The sequence below is a fragment of the Castanea sativa genome, chromosome 8 (assembly GCF_040712315.1).
Source record: "Castanea sativa cultivar Marrone di Chiusa Pesio chromosome 8, ASM4071231v1".
Taxonomy (NCBI): Eukaryota; Viridiplantae; Streptophyta; class Magnoliopsida; order Fagales; family Fagaceae; genus Castanea; species Castanea sativa.
This window is the reverse complement of record NC_134020.1, coordinates 15086925-15109740: the sequence shown is the minus strand read 5'-3', so window position 1 is coordinate 15109740 and position 22816 is coordinate 15086925. Positions and strand designations below refer to the sequence as shown.

The window sequence follows — 22816 nt, the reverse complement described above, 5'->3', positions numbered from 1 at the left end:
ATTAGGGGCGAACCTCTGACATTGATCACATTTTCTGGCATAGTCCTGAGCCTCTCTCTGCATATTGGGCCACCAATAACCCTGAGTCAGAGCTCTATAAGCTAAGGATCTTCCCCTAGTGTGGCTTCCACAAATTCCCTCATGCAATTCCTCCAGTAATGCTTCTGTTGATTCAGGGTGCACACACAACAGGTACAGTCCTGAGAAGGATCGTTTGTACAGCTTCTGGTCCTCGGACAACTAGAAACGTGGCGCCCTTCGATGTATCTTTTCTGCTTCAGATTTGTCCTCAGGAAGGATATCATTCCTAAGAAAATCTATTACCGGGTCGATCCAACTAGGTCCAGGCCTTATCAGATGAATGTGAACTGTACTAACGACGGTAAGAGTTGGCTCCAACAAATCCTCCACGAGGATAACCCTGGGCAAGTCCTGAGCCGAGGATGTCACCAACGTAGCCAAAGAATCTGCATGGGTGTTTCCACTTCTAAAGATGTGAGTTAGGATGAAGGAGTCAAATTCAGCTTGCTGACGCTTGACTTGGACCAAATATTCCTGCATTCTGGGGTCTCTAGCCTCCATGGTCCCCATGACTTGGCCGACCACTAACTGAGAGTCCGAGAACACATGGATTTCCTTTCCACCCATCCTACATACCATCTGCATGCCCACTAAGACTGCTTCATACTCGGCCTCATTGTTAGTAGCCGAGAATGCTAATCTCAAAGATTTTTCGAAGACAATTCCCTCAGGGGACATTAGAACAAGTCCAACACTGGACCCTCTCGATTAGCGTTCCATCCACGTACACTTTCCAAGTCGAAGGCACTGCGGCCGTGATCACACCAACTGATTTTCCATCCGTGTGCGCTTCTTTTAAAGTTTCTTCTAGCAATGGTTCAGTAAACTCTGCCACCAAGTCAGCGAGGACCTGGCCCTTCACCGAGGTGCGAGGCTTGTATTTAACGTCAAAAGCCCCTAAAATGGTTCCCCATTTTGCTACCCTGCCCGAGTAATCGCTACGCACGCAACGCTCGCAGGCAATCGGGTAAGAACCACCACAGTATAGGACTGAAAATAATGAGGAAGCTTTCATGTGGCATGAACTACAGCCAGAAGCGCTTTCTCCAAGGGTAGATAACGCACCTCGGCATCATTTAAAGACTTACTAACGTAATATACCGGTCTTTGCACACCATTATCATCCCTTATGAGGACAAGGCTGACCGCGTGGACGGCCCCGGCCAAATAAGCAGACAAAATCTCATGTGCCTCCGGGCGAGAGAGAATGGGTGGCCGAGAGAGATATCGCTTAAGCTGTTGGAAAGCTAACTCGCAGTCCTCGGTCCATTGAAACCTTTTCCACTTGTTCAATAGCGAAAGAAAGGACGACATCGGTCGTTCGACCGAGATATAAATCTGCTCAGGCGGCAATCATTCCGGTTAATTTCTGGATTTCTTTTCGGGTTCCGAGGAGGCTGCAAGTCCTAAATAGCCTTAACTGTGCCGGGTTTACCTCTATGCCTGCATGGGTGATCATGTACCCCAAAAACTTTCCCGGTACTCCAACGCCGAAAGAGCATTTTGAGGCATTAAGGCGCAGCTTGTACTTTCTTAACACCTGAAAGGTGTCAGCCAGGTCTCTCACGTGTGAGGGTATTGTTTTGCTCTTAACCACCATATCATCCACATATACTTCAACGGTCTTCCCCTGTTGCTGTTCGAACATTCTAGTCATCATCCTTTGGTAGGTAGCCCCAACATTCTTCAAACCAAATGGCATGACCTTATAATGATAATTCCCCGTCGGAGTAATGAAGGCAGTCTTCTCTTGATCCTCCAATGCCAAGGGAATCTGGTGGTAACCCTGGAAGGCATCTAGAAAACTCATCCGAGGATGTCCGACAGTGGCATCCACCAGTTGATCAATACGCGGCATTGGGATTGAATCTTTGGGACAGGCCTTGTTCAGATCAGTAAAGTCCACACATACCTTCCACGTTTCATTCTTCTTTTTAACAACTGTATGGGCCAACCACTCGGGGTAGAAAACTTCTTTGATAGCCCCAGCCCTCTTGAGTTTAAGCACCTCTTCCTTCACAGCCTCGGAATGTTCTCTGGAAGAACGCCGAGGTGGCTGCCTTCTCGGAACAATAGCTGGGTTGACATTTAAATGATGACAAATGAAGCTCGGATCGACGCTTGGAGCTTCATAAGGATCCCAAGCAAAAACATCAATATTGTCCTTCAAAAATTCTAACAATTCGATCTTCTCTTGGTGTGGCAAAAGTATGCCGACTTGGAAGAACCTCTCTGGGTCATCGGCTACTGGAAACTTCTCTAACTCTTCACAATGTGTCTCCTCTCCTATCACCATTCCAGATGCATCAGGAGCTGTTAACTGCTATAAGTCTTTGGTGATTAAAGCCGAAGACTCGGCTTCTGTCTGATGCAGTACTACAGCCGATATGCACTGCCTGGCCACTGATTGGCTGCCGAGGATCTCCTCAACACATTCCCCCGAGGGGAATTTAACTTTAACATGCAAGGTAGAGGATACAGCCCCCAGAGCGTGCAGCCAAGGTCTGGCAAGGATGGCTGTGTATGGAGAGTACGCATCAACGACAATGAAATCCACCTCCACCGTTTCTGATCCGGATTGAACGGGCAAACGGACTGTCCTCGGCACCTCTCCCCTCGAAGCTTATAAGTGGCGAGTCATAGGGAGTAAGATCCTCCAGCCTCCAATCTTAACCTTGTAAATAGATCAGGTACATGATATCTGCATCACGCCACGATCTATCATCACCTCTTCACATCATAATTCCCTATCCTAAGAGTGACCACAAAAGCATCATCGTGAGGTTGAATGGTACCAACCTTATCCTCCTCGGAGAATCCCAAGACGGGCACAATGGCCTTCAACCTCTTTGGCCTACGCCCCCGCCTCCTCGCACGAGAATGGGAAACCGCCATCACCCTGGTGGGAGCCACGGTCCTGCCCGCTGTGTGCAGCAAAAATAACATTAATTGTTCCTAAAGCCGGCCGAGATGAATTATTCCTCCGATTGTTTGAGCCGGATTGTTGCCCGGCCCGCTAGGTTGGCACAAGTGTTGCTTCGCTTTCCTTCAACGACAAGCCGCTCCAAGTGGCTCCAAAGTGCGGTCCCAATTCTGAGCGCGTGGCCCACATCCCGATGGTATTGGCGAGAAAAGGTTCTCGATTCCTCTTCGCAGGTCTCCTCGCCATCTTACTGTGCCATTTGAAGAAGGGTTCCTTACGAACTTTCTCCACGGCCTGATGTCTGGTTCTCGGAACACGTGTTCACGGCCTAAGGTGCCGCCGAGCCGAGACCGCAACGAATCTCTCCTCGGCCCGTTATTGTGGTATCTGTCCGATCTGAAATCCCTTCTCTCCTGCGGGATAACCTTCTCCTTACCCTTTCCTTGCTGTTGGTCTTCCTCCACTCTCTTGTACTCGTCAATACGGTCCATGAGGCGACGTACGCTGCGGACGGGCTTTTTAGTCAAAGACTTTCTCAGGTTCTCAGGTCGTGGTCAGTAGGAAGGCCTACCTTAAAGGTATTAAGGACCACCTCATCAAAGTCACCATCTATTTCATTAAACGTCTCCCAGTAACGGTCGGAGTATGCTTTCAACATCTCCCCTTCCCTCATGGTCATGGATAACAGCGAGTCCAATGGCCGAGGTACTTTGCTACACGTAATGAACCGCGAAGCGAATGCTCTAGTAAGCTCCCCAAACGAACCTATAGACCCCGATTTAAGGCCGTTGAACCACCTCATAGCAACAGGTCCCAGGCTAGAGGGGAAAACTTTACACATCAGGGTCTCGTTGTGAGAGTGCACCGCCATCCTCTGGTTAAAGTGACTCACGTGCTCCACCGGATCAGTCCAGCCATTGTAGATGGTAAAAGTGGGCTGGGTAAACCTCCCGGGAAGCCTTCCTTTCTCAATTTTCCGTGTAAACTGAGATTTGGAGAGTCGGTTCAACGCCCTACTAATAGCATCGTTGCCCTAAGCCCCTAGAACGAAGCTTCTTACGTCCGCGAGTCGGTCGTCCTCCTCACCGGAGGACGTTGCATTGGCGGGAGCGCGACCTTGAAGCCCGTAGCCACCTCCCCTATCCTCCTCTGAGGAAGGATTAGATGAGGACGGTGAAAACTTACGTTTAACACGGCGTAACTTTCTCTTCAAACGATTGATTTCCTTCTGCATGGATTTAGAACCCTCCTCGTGGGTGGTGCTACCCTCACCATGAGTATGGCTAGCGCCTGGGTATTCTGTATGGACACTTCTCTCACGATCCCTTCGACGTTCAAGACGTTCGAAATGATCTTCCGATTGTGATCCCTGTGATTCTGCATGGTGAGAACCTAAGCCTGCCATCCTATCCCCACCTCTTCTAGACTAGGTTCCCCACAGACGGCGCCAATTGTAAGTGCACAATTGCACCTAGACCCAAAGACAATCACGGGCTCAGGCCCAATGAGCCTTCAACAATATAAATTTCTAGAGTGTGGGCTTGAAACCCAGGTTAGAAGTATTGGGGATTTTATAACAATTCCAAAGCTAAAAACATTTATTAACAACAAACAATTATTGCAAATAAATCTCCTCGGACGTAAGCCGATAACTCCTTTTCTATTATTTCTCTTTTCTTTCTTTCTTTTTTTTTGTTCAAAAAAAAGGAGATCCCTCACTATTGTTCTAAGTTCCCCTTTAAATACTCCTCTTCCTGATACTTTGTCCATGTGTTGTTCTCACCCCCTTCCCCCTAGATATTTTTCTCCTTAGTGCCTCTGGATAGTGACCAGAAGTTTCCTTTCCACTGTTCAGGGGTCACTTCTCCATTAATGCGGCCAGGGAGGTAGGTGCAGAGTCTTTAATGCGGAAGTGGCAGCCTTTATCTTTGGTATTTCTCAAATATCGGTGCCTCTAAGATATTCAAGGATTCACCCCTTTTAACCATTGGTCTTCACCAAGTCGTCCCTTAACCTTTATAATGAAGTCCCTGGTTCTCCCATATCCGTCCGAGGAGAAAATCACCCCTCAGAAGAATCCTCGGCGTATGGGCCGACCCGTAGTACTAACAAAATCTTAACCCAGGAGCAGGTTGGCCCTCCTTAGCATGGCCCAAAGGCCCATATACCCACCGGGGTCGTTTCACTCCCCACAATTACAATGTCCTTAATATAAAATAAAATAAATTTCCAGCAAACATACATAAAATAGAATAATAGATGCAAGAAAACGTTATTTGCATGGGACTAAACTAAATGTTGTGGTGGGCATATATTACAAAGCGATTTGTTGGGAATATTCTTGCATTTAGTTCTCTATACCTGCAAATAAAAATACAGCTTAAATAAAATCACATATTTTCATATAACAATAATTGAAAAGTCTCAATACTACTTAAAAATAAATAAATAAAACACACACACACACAACTAATTTGTCTGTATTGATTCTAATTTTAGTAAGTTACTTTCAAACTAACTAAATTCATACATGCATTAAAGAATTAAACTTAGAATGTAAACATTATAAACTCAAAAATCAATGTGTATATAAATAATCTGAAGGAAAATACTTGTGAACTAAAGTATCTCTTAATTAGGACACACACAATTCAAAGATTCTAAGGGCTATTGACGGAAGAGGCACAGTGATGTGGTGGGTGCAATACATGAGGGATCTAAATTGCAAGTATTAATACTAAATAGACAGATTTAGAATCGAAGCCCAAACATAGAGTGTTGTGCATTTTAGCCTAAAAAGGTTGGGGTGGTTTTGCAATCTTTCTAATCAGACGGTCAATTTTAACAAATCTGTAGTGTTTTTTCTGAGCAGTGTAAAGAATCTGTTTTAGCTCTTTTTAAGATTAAAGAAGCTAATAGACTTGGTAACACCTGGATCTCAATTGAGATTTTGGCCAGAAGAAATCTGACCTGTTTAGAAGTTTGGTTGAAGGCAAAACTGTTGTCTCTGGCTGGAAGATTGACTTTGCTCAAACCTGTGCTTACTTCACCGCCTCTCTATTATTTTTGGGACCATTTAGAAGGTGTTAGAAAGTTCATTCTATGAATTTGGTCACAATTTGTTTTTCAAAAAAGAGAATGGGGCTGGGTTGTAGGAAAATGGGACATTTGAACAAAGAATTGTTAGGTAAACAATTTTGGAGAGTTGCTTTGAATCAAAATTGTTTGTTCTTAAGGTGTTGCAGGCCAAAAATTGTAGACAAAATAATATATTCAGTGTTAGGATGAGATGTTTCGATTTTTGGGGTTGGAAAGGTATACTTTATTGTAGAAATTTAGTTTTGACTAAGGCGAAGTGGTGTGTTGGGGATGGTAAATCTATCCCAGCTAATCACCCTGCTTGGTTTATCATGAAAGAGGGGGTGGATAATGGTCTTAGTTCTTCTGTGCATTTTGTGGCAGATCTGATTGATCAAGATGGATTTTGCTGGAAGACCTTTTTCATTAAGAACCTTTACCATCCTTCAGTGGCAGATGAGATTTTATGAATTGCCTCTGTCCAATGGGAATCTTAAGAATAAGGTCATTTAACCACACTCACAGTCTAGGATTTATTTTGTGAAGAAAAGAGTATCATCCATATAAATCACAAAAGCTTAGATGATCAATTGAATTCTGCTTCTTCTGTCAGTCAGAAACTTAGCACCAGGTTATGGAAGCTGAAATTGCCTTTCGAATGCTTGGTCTTTTCTTTTGGAAGTTAGTACACAATGCTGTACCTGTTAAAGAAAAGTTGGATAAAAGACAAATTATATCTTCTGCATGCGTGCTTTGTGGTAAGAATGAAGTGATTGCAAACCACTTGTTTTTATCTTGTTCTATTGCTAGAGCAGTTTGGTTTGCTAGTGAATGTGGTGTTAGACTTGATCTGTTGCAACCACAGTCAATTGGATTCTGAGTAAAACATTGTATTAATGCTTTTTATGAGGATGGCTCTGTTGACTCCTTATTTATGGCTGTGGTGGTTAGGAGTTCTGCAGTCTGTGTGGTTTTCCAAGAACAAAGTTGCTTTTGAAGGCTGGTCCATTTCAATGTAAAACTTGCAATTTTGAAGACAATCTAATTTAATTTCCTTTTAGAACTTAGCAAATCTACTTAATGTTCCAAATATGTTGCATCAACATTCTACCCTTCAGCTTACATGATTATGATAACATTCATAAAAAGATGCAAAATACCTGTCCATCTACAATTATGACTAACACATGATATTGGCCCCCACTCTGCTCCACGATGGTCATGGCCATCTCAATTACAGGTGCAAACGAAGTTGGTCCTACAACAAAATAGGACTTGTATAAATTACAAAACTAATATGAGAATTATGTCAAACCAAATCAAAACTATGGTGAAAACAAATTAAAACCTGCAAGTCGTAATTTTGGGACTATTTCCCTGTAGTGCCTCAACACTCCTCAAATCCATTACAAAATCTCTTATCTGGGTAGAAACTAAATACATCTCTATCATGTATTGATGTTGTCAAGGGATGAAAGTAATCCTTATCATTCCCAAATTTCAATGATAGTTATAATGATGTAAATATAGTAGAGATAAGGAGGATGATGATGACTAAAAAAATGAACTAACTAAATTATTAAAAAAAAAATTACCATCTCCAAATCCAAAACACGGAATTAGGTTATCCTCATCAAATGCAGACAATGTCTTCCCAATAATAGATATAGCTTGTTCATAGGGATTTAAGCCACCTCCAATATGATGCAAACTTCGTTTCCGGAATGATTTTGCACCTATTCATGAAACCAAGTTCAGAAAGTTCCATTACAACACACAACCTATATGGCATCACATTGGAAATAAGGCTTAACCTGTCCACTCATTGCGTTTTGTGAAATCAATGCCAACAATAAGATTGGAAGACTCAAGGCCAGCACGTGCAAGAGCCTCAGTCACCTGCAAGGAAAGGTAGAAATATTTTATTTAACTCGTTGTTAATATAAGTAAGAGTATAGAGTCATTATAATTTGAAAAGCATCATTTAGAGGATCCACAGCCCAAAATCTCATCCAATTCTATTTTACCATCCCAAAAAACTACTTTATCAATTTATACAATATCATTTTACAATACTCCAACATCCCAACTTTTATTTTACAACTAAATCTTACATGGACACATGAAAATCATCACTATATTGTCACAATTACTGGAATCCTTTTAACTTAAACTAATAAACTAAAACAGTTGGACTTATAAATAAACCACGGTATATGTTAACCATATGCAGTTGTAGTGGTATGCCAAAGATCCAACCAATAACCTAAGACAAAAGAATCACTAATTGACCATGTTCCAAAATTATTCCAACTATCCAATTACCTAATTAAACAATTCTAAATTGACACAATAAGGAAATTAGTGATTTCATATGCATGCAAAATGAACAATATCTTCCTAATTTTTTTTTTTTGTAATTGTTTCAAAGCCCTAAACAAATACTACAACTCCATAAAATATACCACAGTTTCAAGCAGCAAAGTTATTAAATGTTAAAAGTAGACTACCATATCCTTTCCTAAGCTTGGTGATAGTATAAGTACCTGCTCCAATGAATTGAAATTATTGGCAATTCTTGAATACCTCCTGTTTAGTCTCCTTCTGTGATCAAAGTCCTCAGCACCAACACCATAATTTTGTGAACCATAGTCTTGGGCAGGAGCATAATACTGCTGAGTATATGATTGTTGGGGCGGCACAAAGTTCTGACTTTCTTGGTCAAACGGAGACTGATATAATATAATCCACCCCATGTATTAGAAGAAGCAGCAGTCGAATGGATAGATGAAGTTTGCCTTCAACTCCCGGCCTTTGAACTCTTACCACCCATTCACTCAATTCCCTACAAAGAAAATTACCCAAAATTTCTTAACAATGCAAGCCAACCAAAAAAATCCCAAATTCAATAACAACCCCAAATCTGCCTAATTCTTGTCTTTCAAGATGCAATAAACTAATAGACCAAAACAAACCAACACCTAATAAGCAAGACCCAACAAAGAAATACACAATAACACACCCCCAAATCTGCCTACTTCTTTTCTTTCACAATGCAAGAAAGAAGCGGATAAACCAACTCCCAAATTTGCCTACTTCTTTATTTCTTTTTCACAATGCAAAACACTAATAAACCAACCAAAAAAAAAAAAAAGCGTTTATGTAACTTAGAAAGCAAGACCCACCAAAGAAATCTTCTAGTGAACGCCGTTTGCTATTTATATAGAATTTTTTTTTTAAGTTAATAATAATCAAAGGCGGTTCCTTTAGCGTAAGCTGTATACGACTTTATTATGTTACTGACTTATAAAAGTAAAGGAGCAAAACCCTCTAGCTTAAGCTTCATCGGATAAATACAAAAAATCCACACATACAAAACACCATAATCATAACAAGACACACAGCCCGTTTGTTTAGGCGTATTGAGAGAGCTAAACGCCCGTTTAGCAAATCGCAGAAATCACGATACGTTTGGCTGGGCGAAATTGGTGGGATTGCGTTTTTGAAACAGCAGATTTTCACGTTTCAGGAAAGGCAATTTTCCATTGCGATTTCGATACCGCGCGATTTGCAAATCATGATTCCGCTCATATTTTTTGCTGAAAATCCAAAAATAGCCTCTGGCTTTACCGTTGCGTCTACAGTCCTCTCCCTTCACCATATATAAATCCTTAACCCTCTGCCTCAACGCATCGCCACAAGGATTGGTTCACGATTTGCCGTTTTTGCTCGCTCCGTGTATCGCCGTTCTTCATCGCAATTCCAGGTAACTATTCTCCAATACCCATCTTTGAATTTATGATATATATTTGGGCTTTTGGCATGTTGGTTTACACCATTTTAAATCAAAATATTATAAATTATAGATTTGTTGTTTTTTGTTGTTTCGCCGATAAGAGTTTTCTTCGTTTCACGCATGCCCTCCATGGGTTTTGCCGTACAATGTGATTCTTATGCTTGTAGTTTTTTTTTTTTTTTGGTTCTATGTATGTTGCCGTGATCTTGTTTGATTCTTTTATTGAATATGTTTGATTCTTTGTGGTTGTAGAACTTACCTAGGAAACTTAGGGAGATTTTGTTTAATAAATGTGAGAAAGTGCCCAGAAAATGTAGTCAAGGTTGCTACTTGGTCTTAACTGTGCCGCACAAACGTATGTCGTGTACTCCAAGTAAAAGGATATCAAAAGCCGCCGTAAAATGTAGCATCCTAATGACAACTATGGATTGCATGTAAAGTCCTATGTTGATTGGTTCAATTTCCTTAGTAGACAAAGCACGTACACTACTTTATTCATCACAATTAATTAGTTTTGGACTAACAATATGTGAAATTGCAAATATTGCAGTGAAAACAACCAACCAATTGCATGATTAATTTGTGAACACAACATAAAACCTTTACGCTGGGTTTGTGACTAAAGGTGCAAAGCTGGGACATCGACTTACCTAAGGAATTTCAATTCTTCTATTTTCCCAAGAATATCTGTGAAAGAGAGAAAGTACCAAGAAAATATGTGAATTATTCTATCATTCTATGGGAGGGGCCCCCTTTCCAAATTCATTAAATTATGCTTTTGTTTTTTGTGGTAGAAATGTTATGAAATTACTCCTACTATTCAATTTTCTCATGGGTTTGGTTGTAGAACTTGCTGTATTTGGCTGAATATTGATATTAACAAACTTATGATTTTTTAGATGGGTAAGCCATCACAAAATAGCTCAAATGTTAGAGCTCAATGGCCATCAAGAGTAACAACTATCTTTTGTGAAGCTTGTGTGGATGAAGTATTTAAGGGTAATCGACCTAATACCCACTTTAGTAAGAAGGGTTGGACAAATATTATAGCAACTTTTGAAAAGAAAACTCGGAAAGGAATATCCTAGGGAGAAGTATAAGCATAAATGGGATAGTTTGAAGAAAGATCGGGTACTTTGGAATAAGTTGAAGGGAAGTGAAACCGGATTGGGATGGGATGCAGCCAAAGGAACAATAGGCCGCAATCGATGAGTGGTGGGAGAGGAAACTAATGGTATGTTTTGTATAACTCATTGTACATATTTTGTATTAGTAGATAAACCATGTTATTTGAGTTATTAATGAAATTATTCAAAAGTGTAGGAGGTTCCCGAAGCTGCAAAATTTCGAGAGAAAGGTTTGGAGAATGTTGACTTATTAGACATTATGTTTAAGGACATCGCGGCCACAGAGATTTAGCATGGGCCCCCACTTCGTGTGTGTGTTACCCGATGATCTCGAGACACCTAAGGAGGGGTTAAGTGATACTTCGCCGACTCATCTTCTCCAAATGATGATGATGACATTCATGAAGATGAAACTCCTAACCTCACACAACCACCTAACCCAACACAAAAGAAAGGAAAGAAGCGAGTTTTACCATCATCCGCACAGAAAGCAAAGGGAAGAAAGGAGGAACAAAGATTACGCTGACACAACAAATGTACTAGTCGTATCCGTGATGTTGTGTGGAGTTAAGGAACTCGCTTTTTCAAAGGAGCCAAGTAGTACTATTCGTAATGTCATGGAACGCGTGTGCACCTTAGATGGCATTGAGAAGGGTTCCGAACTCTACCTCATGGCAAAGACGTATTTTTCAGAAACGAGAGAAGAGAGAGATGTTTGTTGTGATGGAAGAACCATATTTACAACTTAAGTTTCTTCAAGAGGAGGCAAGATTGTTAGGAGGGCACTACTTTGGCACTTAGGGTGTTTTATGTTTTATCCTATGAATAATGTTTTATGGAAGAGAAATGTTTAGTGTTTTATTGGTTTATCCTTTGAATAATGTGGTTGTTAGGGAGGTCACTACTTTGGCACTTAGGGTATTTTATGTTTTATCCTTTGAATAATGTTTTATGGAAGAGAGGGATGTTTTTAATAATTTATTGTTTTATCCTTTGAATAATTTATTGTTTTATTCTAGATGGCATTGTTTTGGGTAAAATCTTTATAGTGGTCCAATTGACCTTTTTTCTCATAATTGTTAACACATATCAACTTCGCCTTTATGTGCGTATTGAAAAAATGATATAGTTGGTTGTTTCTAGTGGAAATCAAGAAAGAAGAAGGTTATGAAAAAAGGGTTAAGTTGGACCCAGTTGTTACTGGTATATCTTGTTTTAGTTGTAGCTCTTAAATTTATTGTGCTAAACTTGAACCTCTAGTCTCTAACTGACTAATGCCAATGTTTCTGGAAGTGTGAATTATTGGTGTTGGTTTTAATTTTGAATATAAAGCTAGAAGTTAATTTTTTTGTCTTTTCCTTTTTTCAATTAGTTGTTCTTAACAGTGGGTGATTGATTGTGACTAGCACAACATATTTTTTGGTCACCTAAAGCCGATCAAATTTTTAATGGAGAGTTGCTTTGCATAGCCTTTGTCCTCTTTGCTTTTTGATTATTACAAATGACTATCTCGTTGCAAACTTACCGATGATTTGTTGGTTCTTATTGTGGATCATGGAGGGCTTCTAGTAGTTCTCAAATTTAGTGGCTCTTTTGCAAATTCCACTAATCTTTATCTCATTACTTTTTCCTTACTCGCTACAAAAATTTTATGCATTGGAACAAAGAAGAAAAAAATCCGGTATTGTTGTTGGAATGCCACTTCATAAATCCATTTTCATCACAAGTGGTGTAACGTGTTTCTTCGTTTGGTCAAAGCAAAGTACAACTCGTATTGCAAAGAATATAAGCACCACCCGTGCACACCCTCACACCTACCCCCGGTATTGTTGTTGCTACATTACCGCCGTAATGCAAAGGATGGTGGTTTTTTCTTTGCTTGACATACAAAATGGCTTTGCACTTTAAAAAGTCTCGTTAGTGTGTTCTTTTTAATAACAAATACAAACTAACAAGCCTGCCTTAATTTTGTAGAAAGCCTAGTAGCTTTAGCCGCATCTTTTTTTTTTTTTTCAATTTTATGGTATAATTTTGTTGTTTACAAAGTGAAAGTACAAAAGCTAGAGCATATGTCCAATTGATGCTTGGACTTGTGCTTAGTAGTACTCTTTGTGTTAACATAATGAAAATTCGGGTTTTCCATGTGACAATCTTTGGCTTGAATTATTTTGCTTTCTATATCAGTGCATGATTAGGTTGCATTCCAAGATAACTGAACAACTTGCTCCCAGCTTTGTCTTGGGCCACGACACTCTTTTTTTTTTTTTTTTAAACACTATTCAGAGTTGATTTTAGTGCATAAATTAAGCTACTTTCCAACCGATCAAAATGTTGTGTTTGGTGTCAATGTGCTTGAAAAATCTGTGCATTTTGTCAAAGTGAACATAAAGATTGCCTTCTTGTTACAAATAGTGTTTTTTTTAATGGTTTTTTAGTTGATCTTTCTTCAATTTTTTCATGTGTTTGAGGTAGTACTGGTGCAGGTCTCACCGTCAAGGAGAGAATAAAATGAGGATACTAAACTTCTTGTCATACTGGTTACAAATATGCTTTAGCTAGCATCACACTTGCTTTTTAACTCATATTATGTCAAACCTTTGACCTTGGGTCACTTCTTAATTGCAAGTGAATGCTGCAGCAAAGGTTATAGATCAATCACTAAGCGGCCAGGTAAGTTTGGAAGGGTTGGAAATATATATATATATATATATATATATATATATATATATATATATATATATATCTCTCTCTCTCTCTCTCTCTCTCTCTCTCTCTCTCTCTCTCTCTAGATTGTCACCTCATTGGTTCTGAAATCTGAATGTACTTGTTGGTGGACTTCTAGCAGGTCCATTGAAAAATTAGACATCCTTAGATGAAGCTATATGCTGACATGACTAATATAAAAAAAGAAATCCAATTTTCGTGAATCTTCTAGAACTTGATAAATTTAGTAGGATCCATAGTTGTTGGATTGAGAGGCTCAAACAGAGGCCCATACAATAAATTCCTACTTTCTTGCATTGATGATGATCCTTGCAATTTGTTGTTTGGTTGTGAAATTAGTTGTAATTAGCATGAGTTGACAGGCTGCTTGATGGATGAAAATTAGAAAATGGTCAAGTCACTGGCTATCTGTCACACTACAGTACCTATAATTTAAATGTTTACTCATTTTCTTTATTGTGATTTATCTAATTTATTGCTATAATATTTTAGGTGATATTCCTATGGATTACAATGATCATATTGATAATAGTGATGAAGATCTTTCTTATGATGTGGAAAGCGATGAATATGATGATGAGGAATTATATGATCTTGCTGTTGCTGGATGTCATGTTGGAGTGACATATTATATGAAATATATTGATAAACAACCTTGTAGAGATTCTGAACAAACTGGCTATATGTGGTTGATGGATTGTTTGACGGGTAATGAAACGAAATGTTACGAAATGTTTAGAATGAAGCCACATGTTTTCCTTCAATTGTGTAATATTTTACAACATACATATGGGCTTCAGCACACAAGACATATTAGGCTTGAAGAGTCAGTAGGTATATGTTTAATGATACTTGGACAAGGAGCTTGTTATAGGATGGTTCAAGAAAGATTCCAGCATTCTGGTGAGACTATACATAGACATTTTCATAGAGTTCTGAAACGCCTTAACATAATGTCAATGGATATCCTCAAGCCTTCTGACCCTACATTTAGTGTAGTTCCAAGACATATACAGAAGAATCCATTGTACATGCCACACTTTCAGGTATTCATTTCATACATTCTAATTTGTTTCTAATATTTGTTAGGATTATTCCTAAGTATCTAAACTTTATATTCTATTTTAGGACTGCATTGGTGCCATTGACGGTACACATATCCAAGTTGTTGTTGGAGACGACAAGAAAGCTTCATATTATAATAGAAAGGGTGTGACATCTTTTAATGTGATGGCAGCATGCGATTTTGATTTACTTTTCACATTTGTTATGGCTGGATGGGAGGGTGCAGCACATGATACACGTATTTTCTTAGATGCTATCCGTCGACAATCTGTCAACTTTCCAAAGCCACCACTAGGTATATAAAATTTTTATATATTAAATATGTATGAAGGATATTATTTATGTACATCTTACATTTTTTTTTCTTTTATTAGGAAAATATTATTTAGTTGATGCTGGATACCCCTTAAGGAAAGGATATTTGCCACCTTATAAGGGACAGAGGTATCATCTTTCAGATTTTCGACGAGCTGGTCGAGGGAATCACATAGAAGAGAGGTTTAATTATGTTCACTCATCACTTAGAAGTGCAATTGAGCGAACTTTTGGAGTGTGGAAGAATAAATGGAAAATTTTGAAGCAAATGCCACCTTATGACATTAAGCACCAAAGAAACATTATAGTTGCTACTTGTGTTTTGCATAATTTTATTAGAAAACATGATAGAGAAGATGAGGGATTCAATTGGGATGAACATGGCTTGGACAGACCAAGAAGCAATAGTAGTGGAGAAGGTAGTAGCAGACAAGCAAACATTGAAAATATACAAGATGAGGAAATGAAATTTGTTCGTAACAAAATAGCTCGATCCATTTGCGGGTTGTAAACAATATTTTTATTATTTCTGTTTTGGTGTTTTGTTATTTAATTTTTCGGATAAGAACTTTTTTATTATTATAATGGATTGTCTAGTATTGATATTGTTGGCAATTAAAATTTTAATATCATTATTTTCTTAATCGCTTAATATCTCTTCCTTGATGAGTTATTTTTAATATTTTAAATTTGAAAAACTTCTCTCCATGAATTTCAACAACGAAAACATCATTATTGTTGTTATTGTTAATGTAATTGTTAAGCTTAATTGCATATTTTCAATAAATAAAAAAACACTGATCACAAGAAAAATGACAATATAACCTTCAAAAAAAAGTTAAGTCCTTTTTGGGAATTTACACTCAAAACAGCTATTTTTAAAACAACTTATCCAAACGCTTAATATGGCTTTAAAAATAGAAAACGCATATTTTCACATTTTTACCAAACACTTATCTGTGGCTTTTAAAATGGAGTTTTCAAAACGCACATTTTAAAAACGCTAGTTTTTAAAACGCACCTCTTGAAACAGCTTATCCAAACAGGCCCACAAACATAAAACAATATTGTTATGTAAGTTTTATTAGAATTCCCAAGAAAATAAGAAAAGAAAACAAATAGAGCAAACAAAATTACAGAATTCCAAAAAAAAAAAAAACACATAAGAGTAAACAAAATTACAGGGGAGTTTGTTACTAAGAACAACAGTCTCTTAATATAGAAACAGAACAGCCAAATGGGTCGGCGAGAAACACTGCAAAAGACACATCGCATTGGTTGGAGGTTTTGTGAGAAGAAAATAAAAGAGGGAGAGGTAAATTGTTACGCGTACGTTGAGGTTGTGGTTGAATGGAGCCGGAAATGGGTGGTACTGGACGAAAAACGTAACCTTAAACCAAAATCAAGTCTTTTAAAAGACTAAATCATATTTAAAATTGAGAAAAAAAACGTTTTGACAGAGAATCCAAAAACCTAAAACAAAAACGAATCAAATCTAAACCTATCCAAAAAAAAAACAAAAACTCAATCAAAAGTAACATTTCATACTTAAATCTAAAAAATGAAGGAAAAAAAAATGTACGGTGCCCAATCGATGCAGTGTTTACTGTTCTGCCTCTTTCTCTGTTTCTTTGTCCGTGTCCCAGGCCTCATCCTCTCTCTATTTCATCGCCTCTCTCTTTCTCGGCCTCTCTTTGTTTCATCGCCTGTCTCTGTTTCTGACACAGAATGCCAATCTTTAAATTTAAAACAGAACTTTACCAGTAGCGATTCTGATAGTCGGGTAGTGAGTGGAGGCTTACGGTGATGGAAAAAGATTTGGGCGGCGCCCTTGTCTCCATCTCTGCCTCTCTATTTCTCTGTCTCTCTTCTCTCGATCTCTCTCGCCTTTCTCCATCTAGCAATCTTCCTTTTTTGTTTTTCTTTTAAGCAGTTAGTTTCCTTTTATACCAAGAGGGCTCCCAAACAGTGTTTTAACGCAAGGAAACATTATAATTTATCGGATTTAAACGGTGTTATAGCGTTACCAAACAATGTAATTTATCGCTTTTTAATTTGAACGTGTCTTAATTTTAGATAGGCAGTTATCCTATTTGTCAGCACCTTCTTAATTGCAGGAACTAACTTTCTCTTAGCTTTTACTATTATATACTAGCCTCATCACACGCGCTTCGCGCATGCAGTGAGGTTTTTTTTTTGTTAGTGGTCCTATTTTGTAGGAAAAAACTATATATTTTTTTTATTTTATCTTCTCTATATATTAAGAGGATTCAAAAAGTTAGTTATTGTGTTTTCAACTTACAAAAATACCCCTAATTTAATTAACTTATTCTTATTCCTAAAAAATAAAAAATAAGGTTAAAATTGTAAATCAACAAAAATTAATAACAAAAAAGTGGAAAAATAAAAATTGTCCACAATCCCCACTTTCTCCTAAAAAAAACCATCCCACCTTCTAAAAAAACCTACCCTACGATTTTCTATTAAAAAACACCTATACCAAGTTTTGTAAAAAAAATAAAACTACCCCACCTTCTTTAAAAAAAAAAAAACCCACCCACTGTTTCCTAAAAAAAAAAAAACTGCCGCATATCACATAAAAAAACAAAATAAATAAAAACTAATATATATAATTTTTATTTTGAAAAAGTAATTTAAAAGTGGATAAAGTAATTTAAAACTTAACAGGAGAGTGATCCTATTTTTTAGGCAATGTTTTAGTGGGAGTTAAAGTTGCATTTTTACTGGATTGTCCTTTAGTTTTGTCTCTACTTAAACATAGGGGTGTAGGGGCATTTTTGAATTAAAAAATGAGAAATCCAAACAGGGGAAGCCCCTTAAATAATAGTATAGATATAGATATAGATAAATAACTAAATAAAAAACATTTTAACGCCAAAAACATATACAATGATGGTAAAAAAATAAAATTCTTGAAAAGAAAAAAAAATACGAAGAAGGAAAAAAGACATTGTTCCCTATTATCTCATTCTTATTCCTATAAACTATCCAAGAGAGATCAAACAAAAAAACAATCAGAACTTGTTTCTTCTCCTATTAAAACTGCAACACATTCATCATAAAATAACAAAGCCATATAGGAAAAGCTAAGAAAAAAAAATACGACGTAAAAATCAAACCTTTAAGACCAAGGCATCGGCATCCCCATCAGCAAGACTACACCGAATAGTCTCCAAAACATCATGAAACAGTTGGTGAAACATATACAATGATGGTAAAAAAAAAAAAATCTTAAAAAGAAAAAAAAATACGAAGAAGGAAAAAAAAAAGAGTGAGGAAATAGAAGATAAAGATTTTTTAGAATTTAACTCTGACATGGACTCTTTAAAATCTAATCACCACATCATCAACTATTTAAATAAATAACTGAATAAAAAAAAATTTAATGCCAAAAACATATACAATGATGATAAAAAAAAAAAACTAAAAAACTAAAAAATTTTAATGCCAAAAACATATACAATGACGGTAAAAAAATAAATTCTTAAAAAGAACAAAAAAATTCGAAGAAGGAAAAAAGAAGAAGAAGTGAGGAAATAGTAATTGATCATTTATACGAAGGAACCATTCATTTCAAAATTATATTAAAAAAAAAAAGTTAATGTGATACATATAAAAAAAAAAGTAGAGCTAAAAAAAAGTCAATCATAAACCAAAGAAAAGAAAATAAAGAGGAACTTGCAAAAAATAGAACTTGGAAATTTGTTGGAGCCTTTGACAATAAATGTATTTAATCTGAATCTGAAGAAAAAGAAAGGAGGATGTAGAGCTAAACTAAATGTCTTCAATCTGAAGAAGAATGAGAGATAGAAAGTGAGATAGAAACTGCAAAGCGTACGTGAGTTTGTGGGTTTTAAAGTGTAGGAGTTTTAATTTACATATTTATTCTTGTTAGTTGAAAATTTGTAAGTGGATATAATGAGGGTACTTTAGGCATCTAAAATGTGGAATCCAAATAGGAGAAGCCCTTAAATAGTAGTAGTAGTAGTAGTAGTAGTATTATATATATATAGATGGGTATCTAGATTTCTAAGCTTAAAGGAAATTGTATTTTTTATAAATTGACAATTTTAATTATTTTCCTTATCATTTAAGCAATTGAGATAAAATATAAAATAAATTATCAATATATATATATATATATATATATATATTTATCTTTATCACTTCCCGCCTAAACAACATTATCTTTTCATGCCAAAATAACATAAACTGAATAGATAACTTTGTTGATATATTCATTAACAAAAATCTATTTGTGTTTCATGTGTGAAAAAAAAAATTGATATGTTAGACTATGGTTTTAATGAATTTGTCATAATTTATAGTTTATATTTTAATTTTCATTATTTATTTAGAGGAAATTAAAAAAAAAAAGACTTATATTAGGTTTACAAATTTAAGAATAGAATGAGAAAAATAAATAATTCAATTAAAATTCGTAGGAATAACCAAACATTATTGTAAGGACTCAATTTTATACTTAAACCCAGACGGAAAAGGATCTAAGTCCAAGGAGCCCAATACAATGAATTTTTAGAGAGTGGGCTGGATAACTAGGCGTTAATGAATCAAACAATAATTGTAGTGAGCCTAGATGGAAAGAAAACAATAATACAATTGTTTTGCACGAAGTAAATCGTCCTCAACACAGTTCGAGGAGATTCAATATATATATATATATATATATATATATATATATATATATATATATATATATATATATCTTAAGAATTTGACTACAAGTCCAATTCTTAGTGCTACAAGGGTCTTTCTTTTCTTCTACCGATCCCTCTCTGTAAGGGGATCACCTTTTCATTATATACTCCTCCTTTCTTCATCCCCACCATCCACGTGTAGGTCAAGCTATTGGCATCCTTGTCCTATCAGCACATTCCTGAAGTTTTTGGGAGTAACTGTAAAGCTGCTTACCACTGTTCAGGCATCACCTCCACATTAATGCGGCTAGATGGTTAGTTACAGAGCATTCAATGCGGTGGTAGTAGCTTTCCCTTAGATATTTCTTATCTTCCCTGTGTCCTACGTTTCCCTCATGTTTATTCTTACTAAGAGGACCCTTCAAAGTGTTGCCCTTAAGGGCAGATCAATCCCTTTGACCTCTGCCTTGCCTAGCCAAGGAGGCACTTCTCCTTGGACCACCTCCCCAAGTCTCTCCATCAAAAGATTGTCCGTGACATTTTGATTTACACTTCTTCCATGTTATCTTCGAATCCTCGGACTAATAGACATCCTCAGACAAGGCCCATGACCCAATATACAGTTATGGGCCCTTTGTCCCTACAATAGCCCCTCAAAATTCCCTTATTTTGCTTATTGGAAAAGAAGGGGATTTTGATACTATTATCATTATCCTCCTCTTGTCACACGTCATCTCCTGTCTGTGCAAATTCCTATTTTAGTGTCCAACGTATGTCCCTGATGCTTCGACATTCGAAGCGCGCTGGTATTAAATTTCTAGGGCTCCATGTCTCTCACGTTTTACGATGCGATGAAGATCCAACAGTTTAGGATTCCATTTGGAACTTGGGCGGGAATTATCCCACTCACCTTTCCCTTTCATATATATACTATTTGGAAACCTCACATATCTCACTTTTGTACTTTCTGAATTCAAGAGCTAGTTCGAGGAGCCTTTATATGTTTTCGTAAGTAGTCTTTAGCGACTTTTTGCTTCTTTCTTTTTCCCAGTCCCTTCTGTCATACTTTATAGTTAAACCCTGTTCCTTTCCTCGACCCGTATAATTTCACCTCGGCCACATAGTTCCCTTACATCTTTTACCTATATGGGGAGATTCGCTTACCTAGTGAACACCCCAGAGGGTATAGAAGACTTTAAAACCCAATACTGAATTTCCTTAGAGGTTTCCATTAGGTATTGTAAACAAGGGGATTAGCTCGCTATGAGGCAGGAGGGAGAAGTGGTAATCCCTATGATTGCCTTCATAGAGGGAGGGATGAGAATCCTCATGGGTAGAGTCACTAGGGATTACCTAATAGCTCACTATCTCTCCCCCACCCAATGTGCTCCAAACATGTTTAGGATCATAGGTAATGTAGATGCCTTCAATGAGAGGATGGGCTTGAAATTCACCCACCACGACGTCAATTGGATTTACAACCTCCACCTCTTAAAAGGGCAGGGGTATTATTTAAAGACTAGGGTTCCTGAGGATAGGCTAATCTCATGCCTCCCTGATTCTAACAAAGGCATGAACAAAGATTTCCTAATCATTTCCGGGGAGTGGCATGATGGCCTCCACTACTTGACGAGAGAGTGGATTCTAGGTGGGGTTCTTAGGTCTAGGTTTATTACTCTAAAGTAGCCCCCTTTTTTCTTTGATATTTTCTACACTTATTTCTTTTCACTTGTACTTGCAATTGAAATTTTCCTTGAGTTATTCCATTTTTTCTGATAATTCCCTTTTTAATGGCCTTGCAAATAAGCATGCTGCTATTCCCAACTTGAATCTTGTTAACCAGTCGGACCTAGACAAGATACTCAAAGCCGAGGTTTTTGTCAACAGTGATGGCCAATTAAGGGCGGCCCACCTCATCCTTGGCTGCCACCTATTGTCGTCGAGCTTTTAAGCGCCGAAAAACATGATTAAATCTAAAGATCCATGTCTACAGCTAATAAGTATTGCCGCTCTAGGTTTCCTTACCACCAGTCCTATCCTAGAAGGCATACTGCAAGTTAAACTTCCACTCCAATGCACTGCCGTGGAGGTAGCCATGTCATCCTTACTAGTCATTAAGGAGGAGGAGGAAGTGGTCGAAATATCCGAGTTTGAAGACTAATTTGAAGTCTTTAACCACCGCCAGTCTCTCGAAGACTTCAGTTACCTTCCATTCGCCCACGTAAGCCAAACACAAGAAGACCTTTCCATCCCTAACACCGTGGTGATCCAACGTAGAACCAGAACAAGCCTTCGAGATTTGATAGAGTCCCAGGCAGGTGGCAACGTGCTTGAAAGGGCTGCCTAGAACAAGCCTCCCACCCCTCCATCTATGCAGGGTCAATGTCCTAACCCCACTGATCATAAGCTCAAAAGGAACCAAAAAGGAAAAGAGGTGGTGGAAGGAGGAAAAGGCCAACTTTCCAAGGATGCTGAGCCTCAAAAGGGGGCCAAACAAGCCAGGGTGACCTAGACCGTGGCAGATAAAAGGGGAGGTCTCCAGGTCAGGGTTCCAAGCTGGAACTCTGCCATGGTGCTGGATGGAGCCTCCTTACCAGCTGATACCTCTATCCAATACTTCTAGGAAAGGAGGGCTAGCTATGTGGCCAATGCCGTAGAGTAGGCTCTTCTATTGCCAGGGGACATGGCCGACCTGAGGGCAATGAGAAAGCACGAGGTGTTTCTCAATCTAAAGAGAGACCTTGCTCTGGTAATCTCACTAATTGGACCTTTTCTCTTTCTCTTATTACTGTTATTATTATTTTTTTATAACAATTATACTTACTCTTTCCAACATTTGCATTTTTTTTTTGTTTTATTTTTCTTGACAGGCTGTTCAAGCTGCCCACAGAGCTAAGGAGATAGTCATCAGCTCTCACAGGTCAATGAAGGATGAGGAGGCCAGGTGCATTGCTACGGTGAAGGCCTTCGAGTTAGCGGAGAAAAGGACACAAGAGCTCAACACCAAGCTAATCGAGGCTGAGAGAAA

At 37.9% G+C, this 22816-nt stretch overlaps 2 protein-coding genes across 6 annotated transcripts; one reads left to right on the top strand and one right to left on the bottom strand.

Moving 5' to 3' along the window:
• Window positions 1-5375: 5375 nt before the first annotated feature.
• LOC142606641 (E3 ubiquitin-protein ligase RGLG2-like) lies at window positions 5376-17040 on the bottom strand. Of its 5 annotated transcripts, none has more exons than XM_075777964.1 (7): window positions 16912-17040; window positions 16692-16827; window positions 8629-8927; window positions 7897-7981; window positions 7678-7818; window positions 7243-7340; window positions 5376-6061 (listed from the first exon to the last, which is right to left on the bottom strand). In XM_075777964.1, the coding sequence occupies exons 3-7, from the start codon at window positions 8836-8838 to the stop codon at window positions 5846-5848; spliced, it is 750 nt and encodes a 249-aa protein (XP_075634079.1). In that variant the 5' UTR covers window positions 8839-8927; window positions 16692-16827; window positions 16912-17040; the 3' UTR covers window positions 5376-5845. The 5 variants fall into 5 exon arrangements, with proteins under 5 accessions (XP_075634079.1, XP_075634080.1, XP_075634081.1 ...); XM_075777965.1 differs by having other exon boundaries at window positions 16692-16821; window positions 16912-17023; XM_075777966.1 differs by having other exon boundaries at window positions 16658-17025.
• Window positions 14233-15620, top strand: LOC142607218 (uncharacterized). The gene is made up of 3 exons (XM_075778644.1): window positions 14233-14775; window positions 14858-15089; window positions 15169-15620. The coding sequence occupies exons 1-3, from the start codon at window positions 14233-14235 to the stop codon at window positions 15618-15620; spliced, it is 1227 nt and encodes a 408-aa protein (XP_075634759.1).
• Window positions 17041-22816: the final 5776 nt, after the last annotated feature.

What these genes read in the sequence shown, in the direction of transcription:
- LOC142606641 (XM_075777964.1), bottom strand. Translation starts at nt 8,838, where the DNA reads ATGGGGTGGATTATATTATATCAGTCTCCGTTTGACCAAGAAAGTCAG. An exon ending in AAAACGCAATGAGTGGACAG is followed by an intron (nt 7,819 to 7,896) that starts GTTAAGCCTTAT and finishes TTTCATGAATAG; the next exon opens with GTGCAAAATCATTCCGGAAA. An exon ending in TCATAATTGTAGATGGACAG is followed by an intron (nt 6,062 to 7,242) that starts GTATTTTGCATC and finishes CAAAAATAATAG; the next exon opens with AGAGGCGGTGAAGTAAGCAC.
- LOC142607218 (XM_075778644.1), top strand. Translation starts at nt 14,233, where the DNA reads ATGGATTACAATGATCATATTGATAATAGTGATGAAGATCTTTCTTAT. An exon ending in TGTACATGCCACACTTTCAG is followed by an intron (nt 14,776 to 14,857) that starts GTATTCATTTCA and finishes ATTCTATTTTAG; the next exon opens with GACTGCATTGGTGCCATTGA. An exon ending in CTTTCCAAAGCCACCACTAG is followed by an intron (nt 15,090 to 15,168) that starts GTATATAAAATT and finishes TTCTTTTATTAG; the next exon opens with GAAAATATTATTTAGTTGAT.